The 25864-nt window shown below is 56.5% G+C and overlaps 1 protein-coding gene across 1 annotated transcript; it reads right to left on the bottom strand.

The window, feature by feature from the left end:
- Positions 1–719: 719 nt before the first annotated feature.
- On the bottom strand, positions 720–25316 carry CUL9 (cullin 9). The gene is given in 43 exon segments (XM_036380554.1): positions 720–1685; positions 2077–2168; positions 2335–2468; positions 2806–2923; positions 3601–3711; positions 4201–4275; positions 4491–4584; positions 4711–4874; positions 4972–5136; positions 6803–6943; positions 7232–7595; positions 7674–7933; positions 8015–8130; positions 8133–8210; positions 8661–8778; positions 8939–9084; positions 9201–9369; positions 9466–9676; positions 9988–10145; positions 10490–10672; positions 11103–11218; positions 11446–11622; positions 11701–11834; positions 12338–12513; positions 12597–12692; positions 12849–12954; positions 13132–13303; positions 13371–13461; positions 13625–13852; positions 14161–14266; positions 14659–14890; positions 15035–15252; positions 15390–15583; positions 15685–15892; positions 16139–16340; positions 16553–16922; positions 17409–17599; positions 18622–18760; positions 21468–22001; positions 22349–22503; positions 23279–23866; positions 24902–24963; positions 25238–25316. Coding segments are annotated over 41 exon segments (7515 nt in total). The 5' UTR covers positions 23853–23866; positions 24902–24963; positions 25238–25316; the 3' UTR covers positions 720–1486.
- Positions 25317–25864: the final 548 nt, after the last annotated feature.

Below are 25864 nucleotides of genomic sequence, written 5' to 3'. Positions count from 1 at the left end.
TCAGGTTGCTGCTGCAAGGACTGGTCACACTGGGGAAGACAAGGCTGTCTGGGCACCCCTACCACATCTCTCCACCAAGTGTCCCTGAGGAGAGGGCCCAGAGACGTGTCACAGGGAACCCACTGCCACATATGGGGAGCAGGGCTGGGATTTCCACCATGACAGACTGCAGGACCAGGAGCTACCAGCTGCAGAGAAGTGGAAAAATCAGCCTTCCCTCATGGTCTGTCTGGCAGTTGCTCCCTGTCCAACATCCCACAAGAACCCCACATCCCTTCCAGATGACATCCAAGGCCTAAGACTCCTGTTATCTCCAAAACAACCCCCAAATCACCCCTCAAGCCCTGGTAGCAGTCCCACATCTGCCTTTTGCTGGGCACCAGACATCACGCCCTCCATCAACATGCAGGCACCCTGTCTTGCAGCTGGTCCCAGAAACATCAGCCCCACTACTCTGTATGGCCTGGGCCCCTGCCCTCTGCCCCATGGCTCCCCACACCCTCTCACTGTTCCCTGAGCTGCCCAGGAAGGAAAAGCCACTTTGCAGGAGGGCAGACTGGGTGGTCTGGCTGAGGATTCCAAACCCAACTCATTTGTGATTTCTAGCTAATTTCACAAATAACTTCTGGGATAAGCACACTCAGGTCACATCCTCACTTGAGGATATCCTGCTCTCCCTCCACTCCCCTGTTCCCCACAGACAAGAAGAAGGCTTGTGCTAGAAGAAAACTGTTTATTTTTTTAAACAGAACTTTTTTCAACCCTTGTTCCTCAGGGTTTTCTTTTTTTTTGCAAAGATACATTATTATCTGAACAACCTCTGCATATATATATATATATGTATATAAAATATATGTGTGTGCATATATTTATAAACTTAAACAATCCTGCAAACTTGTGTCACTCATAGTGGCCCTTCCTGCTTCATAACAGAGAAGAAAACTCCAACAAAGGGCAAAAATGCAGCTCCTCTCAAGCAGAGGAACTGAACCACATCCATCTGTGGCTGGAGAGAATCCCACCAGCTGGGAAGCTTTGAGTGTAAATGTATCTTTTTACAGCATTTCTAGACACTGGCCATTGCTAGACAGTGCTGTGCTGGGACATGTGCCACCCTGTCCAGTGCCCAGCCCTTGGGGACAGCACACCAAGGACAAGGAGCAGCCCTTTAACAGGTGGCAAGTGGTCTTTACTCTGCAGGTGGGCTTTCTAACTCAATTAAATACCTACAGGCAGAACTGGAGACAAGAGAAAAAGGCAAGGAGATGTCTTTCTGAGAGGTGGCCACAGTAACACAGACCAGCTGCCCAGAGCATGTTCCTGCATATTCAAGAGTCACTGAGCAAGAAACCTCCCAGAGGAAATATTTTGTTCCATCTGTGAGCTCCTCCCTGCCTTTGAGGAAAAACAGTAACACAAACTGGTTGAGAAAAAGTAGAGGCAGAGGTCCAAGGTGGCAAGGCTGGGTGACAGAACCCTTCCAGTGTTAGCTACGATAGCTATCATTATCATCAAAGTAAGAATCACAATCTGAATCATTATCAATCATAAAGTTGTCTTCATCAAGGTCATCATCATCATCATCATCATAGTCTTCCTGCCACTGTGGATCATACTCCTCATCTTCAACCTCCTTGCCACCTTCATCTGTGTTGGGGGAGTCACACAGGAGGATACGTTTTTGCCTGTTGAGGAGGAGAGCATAAAAGCTGTGAGCATCAGCTGTGACCCAGCCCCACAACACCCTCCTGTCATTGTCTCAGCATCCCCAGCCAAAGAAACTCGGGAGAGTCCAGGGAGAGCAACTTCCATAACTGAGTCTGCCAGTGATGGAGCTTTCTTGATCACAGCTGCATACAAGCAGGAGTTTTGCTCGTTTCCCTACACCACTACATCACTTAAATTGTTACCTCAGGGGGAGGTAGCAATTTAACCACAAAACCACAAAACAGGATGCAAGTAATCAGTGTTTGCCATTCACTCTTTTGTATGTCAGTGAGCACAGGAGAAAACTCTGCTCACCTGCTTTTTGTCTGCACTCACTCACCTTCCCCTGTAACCCACTAAGAAACTCACCCTGTACTTGCAAGGGCTGAAGCAGGCACATTTGCAAGTTTCAACTTTCTTTGAACAGCATCTCCTGAGGTCTGGAGCCCAACATGGAAATCCTGTTAGCAGGAAAGAACAGCCAAAAGACACATAAACAGCATGTAATTTGTGCTGTAAACCCTTACCCTGCACACACACAGTCCTGAGTCTATCCCCTCAGCTGATCTAGCCCTTTAGTTTGCCCAAAAGAGCAAGCCAAGGCACGAGCAGCCATGTGGCCTTCACCTGTGTGGAGTGCCAGAGGATTGCAAAGAGCCGCTCCTTGATCTGCCGCACCAACTCCAAACCCGTGTGGAAGTGCTCTGCTTTCAGGAGCTGAAGAGAAGTGGCCAGGTCCTGGTACTGCAGCAGGGTTTCCTCTGCAATTCAAGGCCAACAAAGTCATGCTGCATCCCACACTCTTGAGATCAAGCCCTTGGCTCTGATTATGAAGCCAGCCATAGCTGCTTAGATCCCCTGTGCAAATGCATCCCTCTTTCAGAACAGAACATGTTGCTCATTTCTGCATCAATCTCTACTGGCAGCCAAACTCAAGTGGACTTCCTCAGAAATGACATCAAGCAGGCAAGGACTGGTCTGGGAGAAGTGAGGCCAGCTGGGAGTTGCTGTATTTGCTATCACCCCACTACTGAGCTGCTGCTCTTTGGCTAGAGCTAGAAACGCCAGTCACAACTTCAAGGAGGCTGCAGGACTTACCCAGAAGGATCTGCAGAGCATTAGTGAGCAGCTCCAGGCTCTCAGTCTGCTGTTCCACAATATCCATGCTCTCAGTGTCCTGGTTATAGTAGCTGTACACACAGGAGTAGGCCAGCACCTGGTAAAGTACAGATCATCTTGTTAAGCACCCTCCTTCAGCTTCAGAGTGGGCAAGAAGGGAGCAGCATCAAACCCCTCCAGACCTCATTATTATCAGTGACCCATTGTGACAAGGAACAGCAGTGCCAGGCTAACTCCATCTACTAGCAGGACTGGAAATGAATGTCCAATTATTTTATATTGAAGTCTAAAATAACTGATTTTTCCCACCTGCAAACCATCACAAGAACACAGACTGTAAATGCATAATGAGTGTGACTGACCAGCAGCCAAAAGTCAAACCCATCAGCACACAGGACCTAGGCAATGCTGGGCAGCCCAGGCTGAACAAAAGTGGCAGTGAACAAAGAGAATGGAGCCCAAAGGGAAGCAGGCATGGTGCTGTACAGCACCAAGAGCCCACAACAAAGGCATTTCAACAAGTGGCAAACTCCAGTTATGAATTGATGACTGAGCTCCAAATCCTATGACCTTACTGTCAGGAACACTGCAAACAGAGTTCAACTCAGACTCAAAGCAGGGAAGGGCAGACATGAGCTATTCCCCTGTCCTGATGCTACTCCTCCCCTCAAGCTTTCTCTGTCTCCTCTTTTTTGGAGAAGAACAAGGTTGGTGTCTCCTCACACCAGCAGAATTAAGTCTAAACCTCAGCAAGACTGTATTATCCAGCCTTACCTTCCGTGCCTGTTCTAGCACTTTGCAGGCATCAAGAACAAAGGTCAAGTTCCTAATTTTTGGCATCTCTCTGATGGAAGAAATGCTGTTCCTCAGACTTACAGCAAATTCCTGCAAAAACCAAAGGATGGGGGCGAAAGAGTCAATGTCACTGTCAAGCTCCACAAGACTGAAAAAACAGCACCTTCCACACAAATAATTGCTAAGCATTCTGAAGTGCCATCCCAGAAGATTCAGGCAGCAGAAGAGCATTTAATGCATCCAACTATGACATTTCTACTGTGCCATCACTTCAACCTTTTACAGCATCTCAGCTCTGAGCAGAGCTCAGCCTTCAGTCACCACTGCTTCCAACTCTGCACCACTCTGAGCCCCTCAACACCACAAGTCAGGTGCTCAGTTTCCACAACAGGCTGGATAGAAGAAAGCAGCCAAAGACTGCTCCTTGATGTCAGAGCCAGGGCAAAATGATCATCCAGTGATCCCAGCCTGGATGTGAAGCCTGCTTCTAAGCAGAGAAGACACTGACACAACAGAAAGTGCCCTGCTCACCGGGGCTGAGCAGCAGTCAGCATCTGCAAAGGCAGGAGGAGGCCTTACCCTTGCATGGTGATGAAAGGTGCATCTCTCATTGTAATCCTGGAAACGCTTCTCCTGCCAAGCTGCTTTACTCACCTGAAAGGAAAGGTACAGGAACTTGTAGCAATTTCCCTCGAGTACCAGGGCTACCTGGAAATGCCAGTATTGCTGGCAAATCCACAAAGTCTAGAGCGGAGTCTGGTCAATTCACAAAGCCCAAAGGGCCCAAGTGGAGATGCTTACCATCTCTGAGAGGCTACAGGGCTCTCTGAGCACAAGCATGAGCCAAGGAGATACAGCAAACCACTCACCATAGCAGAGCAGTTGTAATAATCCTTGTGGTTCGGCCTCCAGGGCTTGAGGCAGCGCCAGCAGAAGCCATGATTACACTTTGCACATGTCATACTGCAGAAGGACAGTGGGAATCGCTCAGTCCTGACAGCCACTTGCAGACAGTTCCTGACAGTGCTTCCCTACACCACAGCCAGGGACTGTGCCACCCAGTAACAAACACAAAAATTTTATACTCACTGCAGGCACCCTTCATTTTTCTCTATCTGAGCCTGGCAGTTTGGGCAGTGCTTTGAAATGAGCTTAGCCAGGTGTTTGCTTTGGGCTTCACTTGTCATTCCCTCATAGTATCCATCATCATCCACCCACCGAGACATGTGGCTGCAGCTGGCAGGATAATGGGCCTGAGAGACAGAGAAAGACAATCAGTCAGCCACACAAAAGCAGAAGGGTGTGTGCCAAACCTAGGACAGTACAGCCTGTGATCCAGCTCAGCCTCACCTCTGGGAAGTTGCAGTTGAAGCAGGATATCCAGGAGCACTTGGAACAGGCTGCTCCATAACCAAGTCCATCCTTAAGGAGGATCTGATCACAGCCCTGAGGGTTGGTGCACCATGTCAGGTTGGAGCAACACTCAACATAGCGTCTGAGGAGGGCTTTTTCATACTGTAATGAGAAGCCAGGAAAGAGATTTAAGCCTGAGAAGCTGCATGGTTAAGCCTTAAAAGCAGTGTCTGGTGCTTTGGGCTGTGCATCTCACCAAACAGCTGCTCACAACAAAACAGCACTCAGCCAGTTTACCCTTCCATTCCTTTTGTGTTCATTTTCCTATCCCCACCATATCATATCTGGAAGCTGTTGCATTTCATAGAATTGCTGAGGTTGGAAGGCATTTCTGGAAATTAAGACCTGGTTCAACCTCTCCAGTTTAAAGCAGGATTGCTCAGGACTGTGTCCAGTTGGATTTTGAGTATACCAAAGCACAGAGACTAAAAACCTCTCTCCCCAAACTGGTACCATGTCTCACTACCCTTACTATTGGAAAAAAAACCCAACCCCAACAAACAGTTTTCTTATGTTTAAATATAATTCCAGCATTAGATCTTCATAAAATAATCTAGTTATTTTGAGCTCAGGATTGGACTAGAGACCTTCACAGATTACTGCAACCCAAAATATTCTATGACTGTATGTGTCACTCTGCATCAGACGTTAACACTCCAGCCACACCACTTACTGATCAAAAGGAAAACATAACATTTCAGTGACAGCATCAGAGCATCTTGTTAAAATTAGCTGCTATTTATGTCAACCTGCAATAATTATTTCCTTTTATAAAACAGTCACAGCAACAGGCTACTAAATCCTGCTTTCAGACAGGTGTGACTATGGGATTTGCAAAGGCAGTAAGGACTAACTGTCCAGATATATGCATTAATTCTCCAAACACTTTCTGTAAAAAACAAGCCAAAAGATACAACTGTCAAACAACAGAGCAGTGGAAAAGAGACTGTTCTGCCCAGCAGTTAACAAAAAGAGTCTGTCATGTGACAACTACAGCTCTGCCATTAGGTGGGGAGGACATTCAGCCCTAAAAACTGAAAGAACAGAAAAAGTAGCATCTGCTTTAGAACAAGCATCTACTACTAGCATCTAGCCTGATGACCAAGCAGTAAGGAAAGCAGAGCACAGAAAGCCTGGCTTGGATAGGTCTGTAGACTCACACAGAGTGAAAATTAAGTCTGATGTGGTAATCCCTGCCATCTTCACAAAAACCTGAACTGCTCAAAGCCAGAGACCAATGGAAGAGAAAGGGCATAGGGGTCACTGATGCAGCAGTAAAATGAAATTGCTCATGTGTTCATTTGGTGGTTGTTGTTGTTGTTGTTGTTGTTGTTGTTATTATTATTATATTATTATTATTATTATTATTATTATTATTATTATTATTATTATTATTATTATTATTATTATTATTATTATTATTATTATTATTATTATTTTGATTGCTTCCAGCACAGCACTAGAGGATACTTGTCATGAACTGCTACCATGGCTCTCATCTAGTCCTGAACTAATGATGCCCCTGAAATGTTGCTTGCTAGAGATATATTTAGAGGAAACACCACTGTGCTCTTTTGTTGATATTATGCTTTCCTGAACAGCTGGTATTGACCATAATCAGAGAAAACAGACACAATCTGGCTGGCCACCATTATCAAGCTGCCAGTCTTGGTAACAGGAAGGGAAAAAGCAGCAACAAAATTATCTGACAGTGCTGACCAAAATGTAGGAGAGCTTGGACACCCAGCAGCCACCCCTCCTGCTTCACCTTGGCTATGATCTCCTCGGAGGAGACGATGGAGTAGATGAAGGCTGTGGTGGGCTGAGCTCGGCACTCGGATATGGGACAGGTGCAGTTGACAACCATGTTCTGCTCAATGCGAGTTGTGAGATATTCCCTCCAACAGGGCTGTCAGGGCACAAGAGCAGAGATCAGACCTAAGCAGGGCTGTGTGACCCTGGAAGCCATCCCCACCCAGCACCCCACAGATCACAGGTAAGTACCCCAAAGCACAAAAGTGGGAATAGACAAGCCAGGGAGTGAAGGATCACAACAAAAAAAAGTGAGCTGAGGAAAGAGAATGTATAAGCTCTGAAAAATTCCCTGATAACATCTTCAGACAAACAACAGCTGCTCCAAGTAGACAGCAGCAATTGCCTGTCAAGTAGCAGGAACCAAAGGCCCCAGGACCTTCACCTTGCAACAGTAGTGCATGCAGCAAAGGGTTGGTGGCTTCTCAGTGGGACACAGCTGGTTCACACAGACTGGGCAGTGGGTTCCAGGGCTTGGGGGAGGCTGGACATCCTGCACTTGCAGCCCTGAGGAGATGAGCAGGCCCTCACGGTTCTCCACATAGCACTGGATCAGGAAATCCACATTCCACCTGCAGTGCATGAGGAGGTGCCGAGCAACATCATCTGGTATGCTCAGGGTATCCTGGACCTGCTGTACTGTCTGGTTCATGAGCAGCTTTGCCTCCTCTGGACTGAGCGTGTGCCCCATTGGCACCTGCAGCATTGCCATGAGATATTCTTCCGCCCTGTCTGTGCCAGGATCCCGCCTGACATGGAGAAACGTGCCATGTTCACACCAGGGTGGAGATGCACACCCCTCCACACCTGGTGACATGCACCCCTACCAATGCAGGCTGTCTCTGCCATCCTCCTCCAGAGATGCTTGGGCTGGCCTGCACTGGAAAGTCATCTGTGCATGGCCACCAAGAGGTGTTGTGGATTCAGCAGAGATGTATTCCAAGACGTGAGGCCTCCCCTCCTGGCGCCGCAGGTAGCCCTGGTTCAGCAGGTGCAGGATGCAGGACAGCACGTCCACGCTGTGGCAGCAGAAGCTCAGGAACTGCACCCCTGGGCCCAGCTCTCCCTTCTGACAGGCATCGATCACCTGTGGCAGCAAGGGAGCCCCAGTGCAGTGGCTGCAGCCCCCAGGCAGCCCCTGTGCCCCCCGTGCCCCTGCAGCCCGTACCCTGAACACCAGGTTGTCGATGTGCAGCTGCTTCTCCCCCTTGAGGATGCGGGTGATGAGGCAGCACAGGACGTTCCTCTTCCTCTCCAGGGCGCTCACCTCGGCCCTCTCTGTCGCAGGTACCTCTGCTGGGGCAGCAGCCTCAGCTGGCGGCCGCAGCTCTGCGCCAGGGCTGCCTGGTTCAGCCGCAGGGCACCTGCAGCCAGCACCCGAGCCAGGCTCAGCCGAGCTTGAGCTGGGCCCTGAAGGAGCCCCAGGGCACACGTGTGCCTGGGGAACCCAAGCTGGGCCTCCTGAGGCTGCCTGCACCGCTGGCCACCCCAGCCCTGTGCCCCACGTGTGGCCCCAAGCCACAGCCACGACACACATGGCCCCTGGCCTGGCCCAAGCCCACACACAGACTGAGACTCCCCCACCCACCCACGCTGACCCAGGCCCCATGCACGGCCCCAAGCGCCACCCCAACCATCACCCCCAGCCCCACACTGGCCTCAGGCCCCACCCTGAGACACACCTGTGCCCCGAGCACCAACACATGGACCCAGCTCCCTCACCGGCCCTATGAGCTCCTGCACCCCTAAAGCCCAGCCCCCCCTCGGGGCTCAGCCCAGCCCCTCTCCCCTGGGTGCCCCAGCCCCACACTCACCCCCTGGAGTGCAGCTCCCCACCAGGACGCCCTGGCCCTGGGTCAGCGGTGTCAGCGCGTGGTGCACCAGGTCAGCAGGGAGCCCTGTGGCCTGCAGCAGGGCCTCCACAGCCACCTCCTGCAGCGCGGGGGGCGAGGGCAATGGCCAAGGCTCACTGGCCACAGGCCCTGCCTAACAACGGGGTCCCGTGCCCCAAACACCGCTGGAGCCCCCACCAGAAGGGAAGGGAGGACACGGCCCTGCCCTGCTCCAGCCCCCACCGTGGCTCCAGCCCTACCTGGGCACTGTTGAAGCACAGCAGGATGTACATCTGCAGCGTGGACACGTGCAGAACGCAGTCTCCAAACTGCAGCTCGGCGTGGCCCAGCCACGTCCACTGCAGCCGACAGGGCTTGCTGCACTCCCAGCCCAGCTGGCTCTGGCCTGCAAGGGACAGCGTCAGGGACGGGGACCAGCCCTGCCAGGCACTCCCAGCCCACCACCACTTGTGCCTGAGCTGCCTTCCAGGCTCTGGGCACAGCCCCGGCCACAGCACTCACTCTGCCGGCAGAAGTCAGCAAACTCATCCAGTGGGGAGCTCAGCACCGCCGGGAAAAACCTCCCAGGGTTCTCCATGTAACAGAGCGGGGAAACGGGCCAGCAGCGCGGGGACAGGGCCAGCACCTTCACCTCTGGCACATCTGCCACCACCGTGGCTGTTCCCAGCACCTGGCCACAGGGGCACGAGGGCAGCTCCAGTCAGGCCCTGGGATCCCGCCAGGAAAGCCGGCGGCCCCCGGGCTCCCCAGTCCCGATCCCTCTCACCTCGTCCAGGCCTGTGTCCAGCTCCAGCAGCCGCTTATCCTGCTCCTGCAGCTGGAAGAGGCAGAACTGCCGCTGCAGCTCCTCCGACTCGGCCAAGTTGCTCAGCATGTCCTGGGGAAAGCGGCTGGGGAAGCACAGCCCGATCTGCTCCACGATGCCTCCTTCCAGCCACGACGGCCCTTGTGTCAGGAGCCGGTCCCCCAGGTAGTGCCTGCCATGGCCACCAGCTCCAGTCAGGCTGGGCTCGAGCCCTGTGCCCACCAGCCACCCACCAGGAGACAGCCACAGGTCCGAGCCCGGCCTCACCCCACGGCACACGGGCCTGGCAGCACACACGTGTCCCCTCCCTGTCCCCAGCAGGGAATGTGATTCCACACACTGGCAGCTCCCACGGGCCCTCCACGCTCCATGATCCCATAAAAGCAAAGCGGGAGCACCGCTGCCACAGCAGGCCAAGCTCCCCCAGCACACCAGGCCACGCTGCAGCAGGCCCCTGGCTCTGGGCAGACACAGCAGCCTCACCTGTAGAAGTGTTCAAAGGTGTGGGCAAACTCCAGGCCACTGAAGACCACAAAGGGCTCCAGGAACTGCTGCAGCCGCTCCAGAGGCCCCGTGCTGCCCGCAGCCCTGCGGAGCTCCTGGATCTGCACGTCAAGGTAGCGGGCAAACTGCTCACTCACCTGCAAGGGACAGGGCAGGCTGCAGACAGGGCTCACCAGGTGCCCACAGGGCTGGGCTGGCGGAATGTCCCTGCAGGGAGCAGCCGGGAAACTCTGGCACTGCCGGGCAGGGGCCGAGGGTGCGCAGGCACCAGCCCAAGGCCGGAGTGTGCCAGGGCCGGGCCCACGCTGGGATCAGCGCCATGCACCTGAGCCGGGCACCACTGGGGTGCCAGGGCAGGGCTCTGTGGCTCAGGGGGGAACAGGACACCACCCACCCAGAGCTTGCCCCAGGGCCGCGGGCCAGGGCAGCTCCCCAGCCCCTGCCCAGGGCACGGCCCCGGGGCCGCGCTCCCCCGACTCACGTGCAGGGCAGTGAGGAAGGAGAGCTGCAGCAAAGCCCCCGCAAAGCCCTGGCCCAGGGCCAGCACGAAGGCGGCCTGCTGCCCAAAGAGCTCCTCGGTGGCCCCGCGCAGGCGCTGGTACAGCCGGCAGTAGCGCTCCGCAAGGTCCGGCGCCTGCCCCGCCGCCTCCAGGAACCGCTGCACCTGCGAGAGCAGCGCCAGGGCTGAGCCCAGCGGGATGCGCCCCTGGAACAGCCCTGCCCTGCCCTGCCCACGCCAGCTGCCTGCTGGCTCCCCGGGACTCAGGGCCCTGCTGCTGCTGCTGCTGCTGCTGCGGGGCTGCCAAGGTGGGAGCGCAGCTCCGAGGGCAGCCAGGGGCTCTGGGGGCACTACGGAGATGCAGCAGCGCCCAGCAGGAATTACAGCCCAACACCGGACCTGTCTCCTGGCTGGCTCACACTCCAGCTGTGCCAGGGTGGCAGCACAGCAGAGCTGTCCCCACATCGCTCCAGGCTCTGTGGGGGCCAGGTACAGCCCTGTGCCTTCCCCATGGGCACTGCCAGACCCCACTCCCTGCTCCAAGCACCCAGGGAAGGTCCCACAGCCCTCCCAGTCAGCCCTCCAAGCTCTCTACCTGCTGCTGCACCACGCCACGCCAGCACTGCGAGATTCCCCACAGGCCTCTTGACTTCTCCACCACCACCTTTGCAGTCCTGGCCGACACCTCCTTGTTCTTCCCCTCCTTCCCATCTGCCAAGGGTCAACCTCAGGCTCAGTGTGGCTCCATGGGCAGGCCCCGCACACTGACCCGCCACAGCAGGGCTGAGGGGATGCCGGGGAGGCACGGCCTCTGCTGGGGCATGACCAAGCCTTCCCCGGCTCAGGAGCCTCCTGCCATGGGATGCTCCCCAGAGGAGCCCCATGGCCACAGCCTGGCCCTCTGGAGCAGCCCCAGGGCAGGGCAGCCCCTGGCTCACCAGCTGCTCTGGTCTCCTCTGGCTCAGGGCCGCCGGGGTCCACGTGCACCAGGAGCTGGGTCAGGCGCCGCACACAGGAACCGAAGGCAGCCCTGCGTCCCGGGGCACGGCGGGGCAGCTCCACGCTCTCCAGGTACTCACTCAGCAGCCAGGCCAGGGCACTGACACCATCAGGGCCTGCGAGGCCAACCAGACTCAGAGCCGGGCGCCTCTGCCCAGGGCGCGCACGGCCGGGTCCCGGAGAGCGCAGGCTACCTGGGCTGGTGATGCTCTGCACCAAGGGGGTCACCAGGGCCTCCCAGAACGTCCTGCCCAGTGCCCGGGCTGCCTCCTCGTCGGGAAGGAAGCGGTTGGCAAAGCCCTGCTCGTGCTGCAGCGCCCGGTTCAGTCTGCAACAGCGACCGGGCAGCGCTCGGTGCCAAGGGCTGGAGAACTCCCGTGGCAAAGCAGAACGCAGTGCTGGCTCCATGCTCTGCCCTTTGCCAAGGCACCATGGCTCCCTGGCCCCACTGACCCCAGCAGCCAGGGAGGGCCCCTTGCTGTCATCAGGGCCTACCCCCAGGGGCCCCTGGGGCCTCACAGCCCCCAGCCAAATGGGGGCTGTGCAGTGCCTGTGGCCACGAGATCCTGCTGTGCCCGGCCAACCTCTGCCAGGATGTGCCAGCCCCTGGGGGGACCAGCATCCTGCTCTGGGGGGTTAGCCCAGCTTAAACCCAGATGACCCCAAGGTGGCCCTGGCCAGGAAGGACCACTGGTGGCCAGGAAGGAGCAAGGGCCCCTCCCAACCAGCTGCTCCTTTCCCAGCCCTGCAGTCCCCTCACAGGCTGCCAGCCATGTCCCCCCGGGCCCTGGGACACCAGGGATGCGATGGCACAGCCAGGACACCACTCACCTGCCAAAGAGCTGCAGCAGCCGCCCTCGGTCTCGGCAGATCTCCTGGCTCCAGGCATGAGCCCGAGCAGTGCAGGAGAGGAACGTCCGCCGGCACAGCTGCTCCCTGAAGATGGGCCAGAAGCTGGGCTTGGGACCCAGCACCTCGATGCCACGCACACGTGTGTCAATGCCACCCTAGGGGACAGCGGGACCCTCAGTTCCTGTGGCCCCGACGCCCCTCAGGGCCCGCTCCAGGCCCTGCCCCTGCTCCCCCCTACCTGCTGGCACCGCTTCACCCGGATCTGGATGACGGGCCAGAAGCGGGTCATGTTCTCCAGCAGGATCACTCTGCTGTCCGAGGGCAGGATGGTCACCTGCAGGGAGGCACTGAGCCCTCAGCGTGACAGGCAGCCCAAGGAGGCTCCCACAGCACAGCCCCTGCCATTCCCACCTCCCCGGGCCTCCCACCACAGCCACACCTGCTCGGGGCACAGCAAGGAGCAGCCCCCGCCCCTCCCACAGGCACTCACCGCGTTCAGCTCCGTCCTGATGGTGGCAGGGCTGTCCCCGCCCAGCACCACCACCCTCGATGGCATGTAGCTGGAGTCCTCGCTGGCCACCAGCATGCTCAGCTCCCTGCACACACAAACACCATGGGGCTGCCCAGCCATCTCCGCCTGCCTGCCCCAGCCCTGGCGGCACCACGCCCTGCCAGGCCACAGCCCGCTGGCCCCAGGACAGAGCCACTGGGGCAGGGCTGGCACAGATCCCCAGAGCCCTCTCCTGCACACAGCCCTGCCAGCCCAGCCCCACCTGATCACCACTCCACACTGCATGTGCACAGTGATGAAGTGGGAGCCGGTGCTGCCGTTCGACTCCCAGTAGGTCTTGGGGTTCCTGTCCGTGAGCTTGCTGGCCTGGTGCGAGTTGGAAGAGACCTGCACCTTCTCCCAACACTTGTCCTCCTTCACCTCCATGCTGGAGCCTGTGGGCAGAGCACATGGAGCTTCCAGCCACCAAGCCTGGGATCAGCTCCCCCTGCCCGCACTCACCTTGGCACAGGTTGTGCAGGAAGACATCAAAGAAGGGGATGCTGATGGGCTGCTGGCTCCGGCGGTGCTCCTCAATCTGTCCCAGCACCAGCTGTGGGACGGGGCAAGGCTCTTACCAGGGGCCCCGGGTCCTCCTGCCCTCAGCCCCCGCAGGACTGTGCCAGGCACAGAGCACAAGGCCGTCCCACAGCAGCAGGGACACCCTGGTGCCCCCAGACCCAAATCCCCAGGCAGCTGTGCCTCCCCAGGCCCACCTGGATGCAGCCAGCCAAGATGCTGCTCGTCAGCTTCTTGTAGAGCCTGGAGAACTTCTCACACTCCGCCACCAGCTCCAGCAGGGCCGGCGCCAACGGCGGGACCGTGCTGTGCTTTTCCAGGGCCTTGGACAGAGCCTCGTGGGTGCCCACGTGGCACATCACCACCACACAGTCCTTGCTGGCACTGCCCAGGCGGTGCAGGAAGCCAACGACCTCCTGCAGCACCTACTGAGACACAGCCGTGAGCAGACGGGGCACTGCTGGCAGCTCCCAGGGCCCCCAGCAGCCGGAGCTGCAGCTCCATTCCCCTCATCCCAACCCAGCAGCACCCACCAGAGCCTGGCCAGGCACAGCCAGGCTGGGCACGTGGCCCCCAGGACACGGCCACGGCCAGGACAGCCCCTCCCCACCTCTCCCAGTGCCTCGGACACAAGGCCAGGCTGGGGCCACCAGTGGGGCCCTCCTTGCCCAGCCCGGCTGAGGCACAGCCAGCACAGCCACCCTGCCTGCCACGAGCCCCAGGGCCCCCTCACCTCCCAGCTGCTGCTGTGGGTGATCAGGAAGGACACACAGGGCTCCACACACTCGTGCCAGGGCAGCACATCCTCCTGGTAACTGTCCACGAACTTGTTCAGGATCCTGGGTGACAGAGGGGCCCTGCTCAGTGTGGGCACAGGGACAGCAGGGCTACAGGCAGCCCTGCTTCCCTGCCCCACCTGGAAGGCACCTCTCAGGGACTGGGAACTGAGACTCCCTGGCACCTTGCACACCCCACCAGCACCCAGGCACGTCCTCTGCTGCCCCTGCATGTCCCGACCAGCACCAGGCACAGCTGCCTGTGGCCCCACGTGGCCGCTGTGCCCCAGCACACACCAATCAGCACCTGCCCACGTGCTGGGGTGAGCCTGCCCCCAGTGAAGAACAGCCCCACCAGGACCCACAAACATGCACTGGCTCTCCCCATCATGACTCCCAGCACTCACACACCTCATGAGAGGGTCCCAGACCCCCCTCAGTCACCCTGCACCCACCTGAGGATGCTCAGGCTCACGGCCTTCTCTGTCCCCAGCAGCTCCAAGCTGCGCAGCAGCAGCCTGAAGCAGCTGTGGTCCTGCAGCAGCTGGGCCACCTGGCCAGAGGGAACAGGGCCTTGGCCACACAGCTGCCGCTCCAGGGCCACCACCACCTCCTTGGACAGGCTGCCATCGTCCGGGCCACCCAGCAGCATCTGCACGCCCTTGGGGTCCAGCAGGAGCTCCGTGCCTGCCGTGACAGGGACACGTGAGCCCAGCCCAGGCGCTCACGGAGCGCCAGCAGCCCCTCAGGGTGCTCTGCCCTGCGGGGCCAGGCAGCCCTGCCCGTGGCACCCGCGGGGCCGCGGCACGGGCAGGGTGGGCAGCGCGGTACCTGCTGCCTCCGGGCCCAGGGGCAGCCCGTGCTCCGCCAGGCGATTGATGGCGCTGAGGGCCAGCACTGCCTGGGGGCAGCCGCTGCTCTGCCCGGCCCTCCAGCAGCTCTGCAGCGCCGCCAGCAGATCGCAGCTCGCCAGCTGCTCCGCCAGGCCCCGGTGCCCATCCATCAGCATGTTCACCACCAGCAGCCCGTTCTGCACCCCTGAGGAGCCCCTGCAGGGACACAGCCGTGCCACTCTCCTGCCCCAGGCACAGAGCCTCCCCTGCGCCCACAAGCCACCTGCCCGTCCTGCCCGTCCTTCCCCCTGCAGATTCCCCCCGACCTAGCGCTCTCCACGCGCTGCCCCTACCCTGGGACCCTCTGCATGGTGCTCAGGGCGGCAGGGATGCTGCTCAGCAGGCTGGCAGAGCCCTTGCTGGAGGCAGAGCCGATGCTGGCGAAGATCTCCCGCAGCATCTGCGCGTCGCCGTGGTTCCAGGTCAGGCCCTTCCCGCCGCCGCCTCCCGGCTCAGCGTCCGCAGCTCCCACCAGCACCTTCAGGGCCTGCGAGGACGAGAGCGGCGCAGGGGGCAGCGGCCCCTCCACCCCGCCCGGGCAGCCCGCGCTGCCCTGCCCGCCCCGGCGTGCCCCGGGCACTCACTCACCGCCAGCCCGGCCTGCTGCACCAGGGCCGAGCAGCCGTGCTGCTGCATGCGGGCCAGCACGGCCCGCACGCCGCCCTCCGTGGCAAAGGGCACGCGCCACTCGTAGCGGGCCAGCAGCACGGCCAGCAGCCGCAGCGTCACCGCCACCAGCGCCTTCTCCGCCGCCTCTGCGCTCAGCAGCTCCACCGACACCTGCACCAGCTTCTCCCTGCACGGCACAGCACACCTCAGGCACGGCCTCCTCGGGCCCTGACAGCCGCCTCCTTCCTGCCCGCGCTGCAGCTGGGACAGCCCTGCCAACCAGCCTGCCTGGGACAGAGGGACACAAAATCCGCCTTTCCTCTCGCACATACCACCCTCCACGCTCCCGCTCCGCCGCCTCCCGCTCCCCACCCTGCCCACAGGGCCCTCCCCAGGCAGCAGCAGGAGGGCTCTGCAGCACCCCAGCACTCACCCGGCACTCCCGATGCCCAGCCCGCCCTGGGCTGTGCCAGCTTGCTGCTCCGACTTGGGCTCCTCCTCCAGCATCTCCAGGATGTGCTTGAGCCCGGCTAAGCGCAGCCCCACCGCTGAGCTGCTGCTCTGGATCACCTCCACCACAGCTGCAACCTTGGCCAGCGAGCCTCTCTCACTCAGCCCCTTGGAGCTGCCCAGCGCTGGCCGGAGGGACGGAGCCGTCAGGGCAGCGCTGACACCTCCAGCAGCTCCCAGTGTGCCCCACAGCCACACACCCAGCACCCACAGGCACCCCCACCTCAGGCAGCCCTGGCTGCATGGCCCCCGTGCCCTGCCCAGAGCCCTCCCCTGTGGAGGCAGCAGTGCCGCTGCCAGCACCGCGCCTGTGCCCCAGCGTGTGGCAGGACATTACCTTGGCTCTGCTCCTCCGTCACCTCCGGCAAGAACAGCCCTTCCCTCTCCAAGAGCTCGCTGAACAGCTGGGAATCCGACTTCGCTGCCTCACCGCGGCCCTGGGGCGGCCCTGGGGCTGCACAAAGGTCTCCCTCTGCTGCCTTGGCCATCGTGCCTTCAGGGCCGCTGCTCCTGTCACCCTCTGAGGACACTGCGGGGCTCCCTCCGCCATCCTGCTCTGCTCCCCTCCCGAGGAAGTGTCTGGCGTAGGCACGGGAGCCACGCAGGTCCCGCAGAGAGCTGCCCTGGCACCGCTCCTCCAGGACCTGCAGCACCTTCTGGGCCAGCTCCGCAGGTGCCGACAGCTGCACCAGGGCTTCCTCATCCACCTCCGACAGCCACACCGTGGGGACAAGTTAATCTCGGGCTCGCCACGCACCCCACGCCCCTGGTGGCGGCCACTGGCACCACGGACAGAAAGGCTGCACCTGCCAGAGGTGCCCGGGGCCACTCCCCACTGCCACCCTCCCCTGCCTGTCCCCAGCCCGACTCCCACCAGCCCACAGCTCCCACCCGTGCTCGGCACCCCACTGCAACTGGCAGAGTGACCCCACGGCCTTGCCTCCCCTGCCCAGACCTTGCTGGACAGTCACTCTTCAGTCAGTCAGGGGACACTGCCTTTCCTCTCATCTCCATCACTGCTCTGCTGGGCCAAGCTCTCCAAGCTTTCTGCAGCCCCACTCACCCTCCCATTTCTGCCCCGCTCAGGCTGGCCCTGCACAGCTCACTCTTGCCATCTCCTCTGGGCCTGCTCCCTTCCCTCGTGTTCCCTTTGCTCCTCCCTCCATTTCCCTGCTGCAGGCACTGGTCCCTACCTGCTCTCCCAGGTGCTGCTGGATGAGACAGGTGATCTCTTTCTGCTCCTGTGCTTCCAGCTTCCTCACAAAGAAGAGCAGCTCCCACCACTCGGCACGGCTCAGGGTGTCTGCAGCCTTGGGCAGCCGCTGCCCCAGGTAAGGCAGGGAGTACAGCCCCCCCAAGGGCTTGCACAGGAATGCCTGTGGAACTGCAGGGGAGCAGAGCAAGGAAGGGCACTGTCAGCTCTGCCAACTCCCCCATCCTCTGCTGCACACCCCACATTCCAATTCATACTCTAAGTGGGATATGATGCCTGGAAAGAGTTATACATAGAAGTGAAACAGAGCTCCTGCTTCCCCAAAATCAGAAAGACCATGAAAAGGAGAAATCTAACTAAGTCTTTTTTAAGTTAGACACTGCACACTGGCATGAAGTTAAGCCTTTAAATACAAGAGGCAGAAGCCATTTAAGAAACCATCTTTTCAACTGGCAATAAGAATAGTTTCAAAGTGTGCAATTTGCTGCTGACCTCATCAACATTCTCTCTTGCAGCCAGTAAATCCAAACCACTCTACACAAAAGATATTCTAGAAGGCCACAGCTGTGATAAAAGAGTTACTTTAATAGATTTCCCTGGCTAGAATCATGTCAGATGCTGAACAAGAAAGGGGTATCTGAAGTCTGGATTCTGCCTTTCATTTTTCTCCCAGTACAAGGGCAATGTTAAATTTTCTAGGAGATGTTGCAGATGTCTTACGAAAACAGTTCTTTAATACTTTAACACCTTGTTTAAAGCTCAACAGTTAAACAAATTGTTGCTATGTTCATGCTTTTAAAAATCCTTATCAATTACTTAAGGGGACTTGAGTGCCCCCAAACAGCTTCATCTCAGAGAAATTCTAAGAAATTCTCAGAGAAATTCATGTTTTGGCAGTTCGGTCAGTTAATTCAAACACAAAGTTTTGACAGTTGCAGTTTAAATAAAATTTTATGCTTTTTATATCATTACTTTCATTATACATCTCGACAGGAGTCTATGGTTCAAAAATACTCCATTCAATCACAAGCCATGCAATTCCTTAACTAGCTTTACATGGTCACACAAACTAATAGTGCTTTCTAAACCCAGCCTGCTACTTGCTGTGTGTTTGGCCACATAAAGGTCACCACTGCTATTCCACAGGATAATCAGAAAGAAAGAGATGATATACACACACATCACAATCTCACCTGTGTCTAGACTGAAGCTCTTTCTCACACTACATTCCTTTTCCTGAGCAGCAGGATCTTCCCACTGCTCCCCAAAGCCAACAATCTCCAGGATGTGCCACCGCACCCAATAGGTCCGACCCGTCGACTGCTGTAAAACCTGTGGGTGAAACAAATCCAGACAATCAGATCTGCTCACTTGTTCTGTCCTCTTGCTACATCTGTCCTCCCACTTCCCAAAGAAGTAGAAGACCATAGAAATTTTGTACAGATTTCAGCACTCACATTGTCCAGTTTTGAGGCATACCATCTTTACTAACCTCTTGCCTTGGTTACACCTGGATCTTTATTTTTAAAAAAACACTAACTCTGCCTGCAACCAGTACAGATCTCAGTACAGCAGCAGAGGCATGAGTGAATCCAGTTAATCACACCTGTTCCAAAAGTGCTAAGCTGCAGGTGCCTTGGGAAAAGCAGACAAAGGACATAACCAACACTACCTTGAGGCAGATGAGCTGTATATAAAGTACCTCAGGGCACTTTTATGACCTTGGTTATTCATCGACCCTCTCAAACAGGTTTTGGGCTCTTGACAAGCATGTCTCAAAGGCAGCAATTGTTTCCTCTGCTTTGTCCAAGTTGCCTCTCAAAAATCAGAAGGACTTTTTATGGCTTCCCATACTATAGTGTTACATTTAACCTTCTGAGCATAAGGAGAACCCAGCAACAGCAAGCACAACCTGTCAGTAGCTTTACAAAACAGCAGAAAAACTTTATGGTTTGCTTATTTCACTGAGCTCTTTTGGAGTTACACCAGTGCTACTATGAACCCATTGTGCTGGACAGATGAGATGCTGACAGACTTTGGGAAAGCACTGTATGGAAGGAAGTTGAGTTAAACTACACACAACACCAAATAGTCTTCAATGTATCTCTGACCTGAACTAGTTATGTACCAAATGCCATCTCAAAGGAGTCATGGAAAGATAGGGCTGCAGGACCAGACACAACAGGGAAAATCTTTCTTTGGAAAGGCAAGGAAAACAACAGAAATCAGAGCAACGAAGGAAAGATGAGACGAGGTAAGAGACAGAGGTGTGATGGACTGGCCCAGTTGCCATTCAGATCTAGTTTTGTTAATAGTGTGAGCCTTACAAATAACTTACTGAAAACAAGCCTGAATGGAGCAACTGCAAATTCATTCAACCTAATTAAACAGAAAAATAGAGAGAAGAGGGAAACCAAGGGACCAAGAGGACAAAGGGAAAGGAAGCTAACAGTACACTTTAGCTCAACATTGAAGCAAAAACCCTTTGAAATTTATGTCACTGGCAACAGGAGAAAATAATGAAAGAATCTTGGAGCTCTTTCCAAGTGCCCAGTTCATCAAGAGTAAAAGTAAGTACAACTTTATAAGAAACAGATACCACAATTTTAGGAAAACTCAGATATTAGAAACCAAGATGTATAAGGACAAAGAGAGAATCGGTATGAAATACATTTCCTTTGCAAGTTATCTTTATGGAGGGGGTTATAAAAGAGGTTTATAAACCACTTAAAAATAAGTGGTTTATAAGAATGAGAAAAAAAATAAGATGCAAGGCAGTTATTCAGCTGAGAAGGCCTGAATAGAAACATCACCAATGCATGGACCAGAACTAGAAAAGCCTTTTAACTGAGGTACATGGAAGACAGGGAGGTGATTCCAGAAAAGCAGGGGAGAGTCTTGCCTGGCCAACCTACTGGCCACCTATGATGGAGTGACCACATCAGTGGCCAAGGGAAGAGCTATGGTTGTCACCTTTCTCGACTTCTGTAAGGCCTTTGACAGCAATCCCACAACATCCTTCTCTTCAAATTGGAGAGACATGGATTCAACAGATGGACTATTTTTGATGGAATTGATTGAATGGTCATATTCAGAGGTCAACAGCTCAATGTGCAGCTGGAGATTAGTGACAAGTGGTGTCCTTCAGGGCTCTGTATGGGGACCAATACTATCTGATATCTTCATCAGTGACAACAGTGAGATTGGCTGCACTCTCAGCAGGTTTGCTGACAACACCAAGATGAGCAGTGCAGTTGACATGCCTGAGGGATGGGGTGGCATCCAAAGGGACCAGTGGGAACCTCATGAGGTTCAACAACGCCAAGTGCAAGGTCCTGCACCTGGGTTGTGGCAAACCCCAATACCACTCCAGACTGGAGGACAAAGGGATTGAAAGCAGCCTTGGCAGAACTGGTGGATGAAAAGCTGGACAAGACCTGCCATTGTGCACTCAGAGACCAAAGAGCTAACCATATCCTGGGCTGCATCAGAAGCAGTGTGGCCAGCATGTGAAGGGAGGTGATTCTGCCCCTCTGCCCTGCTGTGGTGAGACCCCACCTGGAGAACTGCATTCAGCTCTGAAGACTTTCAGTACAAGGCATGGACCTGTTGGGGCAGGTAAAGAGGAAGGCCACAAAACCAGTAAGAGGGATGGAACACCTCTGCTATGAGGAAGTGCCGAGAGAGTTGGGGTTGCTCAACCTGGAGAAGAGAAGGCTCCAGGGAAACCTTACAGTGACCTTTCAATACTTAGAGGGGGCTTGTAAGAAAGATGGGGACAGACTTTTTATGGTAAGGCCTGTTTTAGAAGCTAAGAAATCTTAGTGGCACAACCCATACAAAACCAGACTAGCCTTCCATGCAACCCACCCCTCCAGCTCTGAAAGGTGAGTGTTTTGCTAGGACAGAAGCAGTGATACACATTAAGCCACGCCTATTGTCCAACTTCCTGCACATAAAGGCATCATTAGGAATTCAGCAGTCACCCCAGTCACTCCCCTCTGCCACTGCAGCCAGAAGAATCCTTCCCATGACCTACCTGTACTGTGTGCATGTTATTCGTGCTCTGGAGAAACTCGCCTTCCTCCCCAGCTCTAATGTCACCACAGTCCTCCAGCAAGCGCACCCGCATGCCACGCACCAGGTTTGCCCGCAAGTACTCCGTGTAGTCACTGCTGTCTGCAAAGTCTGATGCAGTCAGGAAGGTACAGCCCTGCTTCTTGTGAGGACCAGGATTTGAAGGCAACACAGGCTTCTGGGCAGCAGTGCTGGCTGGGGGCTTGTGCTGGAAGATGGAGCGGGCAGGACGAGGCTGCAGGTCCCGCTGGGGCAGTGGCTCTGCCTTGTGCCTGTGGCTCCAGCCCATGGCGTGCACCAGCTCCGAGATGAGGTTGGCCATGGCCATGCTGAACTCAAACTCCTGCTTCACACGGCTCCTCTCCTCAGGGACAGGGCTGGGCACAGCACAGCCCTGCTGCTCCTCTCCCTGCTCCACACCGCTGCTCAGCTTGTCCAGGAGAGAAGTCACACACAGGTAGCGCTTCACCAGGACAAACAGCTGCTTCCCAGGGATCTGCAACAAGCACAGCTCACGCTCAGCCTGCAGAGCACCTCCAGCCCCCAGCTCTCCCTGAGCCACCAGCTCGTTCCCAGGCAGGCTCCCGTGAGAGCTCCGGACCAGCTGGCAGCAGCAGAGACCTCTCAGCCACCCTCCCCTCCCTGCTGGCAGACCAGGCTCTCCAGGTGCCTCTGCACCAGCCCCAGGCCCTGTCCCAGCTCTCCCTACAGCCAGTCCTGCTCCCCTGCCCACCTTCAGTCCCCTCTTGTCCCAGATAAGGGTGCCAGCCCTGGCCCCCGCTCCCACCCCTCCTGGCCCCTCACGCCCCGCAGGCCCAGGGCTGCTGGCGGCTCCGTCACCACCTGCGGGAGGTGAATCCCCTCGAAGGACATGCAGGGCTCTGCAGAGGATGTGATCTCAGCAAACAGCTCCAGCAAGGTGCAGCGACTCTCAAAGTCCATGTGCTGCTCAATGCCATCCTGCTGGCTCAGGGACAGCAGGACATGGGCCCAGATTCCTGCAACAACAACAAAAACTCTTCAGGCCCCAGAAAGACAACCCTCACCCCACCCTCCCTGCCAGAGACAGAGCTGCAGGGAAGGAACAGCTTTGCTGCTCCATGTCACCTGATCCACGCTCTGTCCCTTCCTCTGCAGTGGCAACATTTTGCTCCATGGTCTATTTTTTCTACCCCTAACGCTGCAAGATTCTCACAAAGCAGCAACCCCAAATAACTGATTCCAGAACGGGGTCTCAGGGAAGAAGTCAAGTTTTAACCTGAATCAGCCCCTCATCTGCCCCACTTCAGAGCTGCATGAACTCAGGCACTAGGACAGGGAAAGCCGGATCTCCTGTGGGATACACCACAACCAGCAACCTTCCAGCTGCACCCAAGCCTCATCAGGCCAAGCCATGCCAGCCCTTCTGAAATGAGGACTAGCCTCTATCCAGGGCCTGAGGCAAGGTTCCCTGCCAAAAACAGGCCAGAGATTTTCCAACGCACAGCTTGGAGCAGAGTCACCCCACACTCTGCCAATCCCCTTGGCCTAAGTCCTCCAAGAGCTAATCAGCATCCCAGCTCAGAAACCTGGCAGGGGAAAGAGTTTCTAACTCCAAAACAGTCCAGACAACTGCAACCACGAAAGTCCAAAAGATCCCGACTGATTCTTCCCCTTTTGCCAAGAAGCCCCGAGACACGCCTGCTTCCCAGGCACCTCACCCCTCCCGAAGGCTGGCACCCCCAGCTGCCCAGCCAGCCCTCCTCAGCGGCACTGAGCAGGAGCAGCCCCCACCTGCATCGTGAGCCCCCAGAGCTCGCAGCATCTCGCCGGCGCCGCGGCGGATCCGCCGCTCCCTGTGGCACAGCATGGCCGTCAGCAGCTCCAGGGCTCCCGCCTCCCTGAAGGCGCCCGCCAAGGAGCCGATGCTGGCGTAGGCGCCCAGCACGTGCACCGTGCTCAGGATGGAGCACTCGGGGGTCCCGGCCTCGGCCACCTGGCGCCCGGCTCGCTGCACCAGGCTCCTGACGTCGGCCTTCATCTCCAGCAGCGAGGCCTCGTCCAGCGGCGCTTTGTCCGGCGCCACTTTGTCCGCGGACAACGGCCTCGTCTGGCCCAGCAGCGCCGGGCAGCTGGCGCAGACCTCTTCTGCAGACATCCACAGGGAGATGTTCTCTGCCTTGGTGTCTCCAGAGGAGGCACCGCTGCCTCCCGCTGCTCTCTCTTCCGAGCTAACAACGCTCCACCGGACCAGGTATTCCGGCCGCTCGTCGTGGCCTCGCCGCTGCCGCAGCAGCTTCTCCGGGTGGGCCTGCAGCTTGGGCCCCAGCTGCACCAGCAGGGTGCCAGTGTGCTGCTCGTTCACCATGGCAGCACCTGTGTCTGCAGAGACAGAGGGGAAGCAAGGTCAAGCTTTTATTTCTGAAAGTGTGAGCCAACACTGACAGTAGAAATGGTCATGGCACAGCTTTTGATCCTGAGATCCTACAGACAGAATAAAGCTTTGAAGGAAAACCCACTTTGCAGAGGCTCACATTTCCCTTCCAAGAAAATAAGACAGTTTTTCATAAACAAAACCAGTTCCAAGCGTTACTGACGCACATAGGATGTTCTCCTCAATAGGCAACTAACACAAAACATGAAGGCAAAAATAGGTCCTTTAATAAAACCGCAAACAACAAGAAGAAATTCTAGTCCTGTCTGCATCCCTGCCACTGTCCACAACATGACCCTCACAAGTTGCTGCTTTTGCACCTCTGCCTTCCCTCTTCCTATTTACCATCTATAATTGTTTAGAGTGTGAGTTTACCTAGAGCTCACAGTATTCTCACCGTGCATAGGGACCTTCACATCACCAGGCCCTGAAGAAAATAATGAGCAGTTTCTCAGATCTAGTTTATACACATCAGATAAAGTTCACTACCTGAAAGTCTCTCAGTATTTCCTCCTTGCCCTCTTCTCAGAATTCTTTGCCTTTACAATGTTTCATCAATGGGCAAATTCCACAGAACTAAAAGATTTCTACTCTCTGTTACATGACTGTTCTGTATCTTGGGACCACAAAGAAGACACAGTGCTTCTCTGCTTTCATCCATGCAAAAAGCAGCATGGAAATAATTTGCTGTCCAAGACTGAGTGCCAGCAATCAGCAAGGCAGCTGCAGACAAAACCAGGGACTGAGTTCACAAAGGATTCCACATCAGGCTGATAGGAAGGAGCTCAGCCAGGTGGCAGTGGGAAATGCTCCTACCACTCACACACACTGGCAAGAGAAGCAGTGAAGCAAGATACCAGAGAAACAATAATACATGCTTAACCAAAGAAGACACTAACCATCAAAAAGTATGACAGGCACATTAAAAACATTTTCCAGGTGCAGAGAGAAGCAGCCTGAACTCCCAAGACATATATACTTACCTTCGATTGTGATACCTTTCTTGGAATTTGCAGCATGCCAGGAGGGAATCTTCTTGCAGCTTCTGTAATAAAAAGACCGAGTTATTCTCCTGTGCTTTGTAGCAATGTTTAGATGCTACACAAGCCAAAGAAATGTTTTCCTTAAGTGAGTTTGTACAGTGCACACACACACACAGAGGACAGCTCGCACTGACGTGCCTTGGAACACACGGGCTTTCCCCGGGCCGCCCCCCTATGCCGGGCTCTTCGCTCACCGCTGTCCCGCTGCCCTCGGAGCCAGGGCGAGCCGGGAAGAGCACAACCGGCCCAGCCTCGGTACGCGGGGAGCCGACTCACCCCCGAGGAGGGAAGAGGAAGCGGCCCTTGAGGCGCCGCTCCGACCCTGCCCACGGCCCCGGAGCGGCCCCGGCCCCGGCGCCACCGGGAGGTGCCGGAAACAGCGCGCAGCTTCCTACGGGAGGCAGCGAGGGACACGGGAGTTTCGGGAGCTGCGCGTTCCGCGCCCGCGCCCGCCGCAGTGTCCCTGCCGTGTCCCCGCCGTCCCTCAGAATCCCAGGATGGGGCAGGTCGGAAGAGACCACCGTGGGTCACCTGTTCCAAGCTCCCTGCTCAAGCAGGGCCATCGCAGAGCACATGGCACAGGATGGTGTCCAGATGGTGCTTTACTATCCCCAGTGAGGGACACTCCACAGCCTCTCTGGGCAATCTGTCCCGGTGCTCGGGCACTGCACAGGGAAGTTCTTCCTCATGTTCAGGTGGAACTTCCTGAGCCTCAGCTCCTGCCCCACTGTCCCATTGCCCGGCACCCCGAGCAGAGCCTGCTCCATGCTCTGGGCCCTCCCTGCAGGCACTGACAGACATGGATGAGGTTCCTCTCAGTGTCTCTGAGCAGGCCCAGCTCCCCCAGCCTCTCCTCAGAACTGAGGTGCTCCAGTCCCTTCATCATCTTTGTCACCCTCTGCG

The sequence above is a fragment of the Molothrus ater genome, chromosome 3, assembly GCF_012460135.2.
Source record: "Molothrus ater isolate BHLD 08-10-18 breed brown headed cowbird chromosome 3, BPBGC_Mater_1.1, whole genome shotgun sequence".
Taxonomy (NCBI): domain Eukaryota; kingdom Metazoa; phylum Chordata; class Aves; order Passeriformes; family Icteridae; genus Molothrus; species Molothrus ater.
The sequence above is the reverse complement of the archived record's forward strand: the minus strand, read 5'-3'. Positions and strand labels throughout refer to the sequence as shown.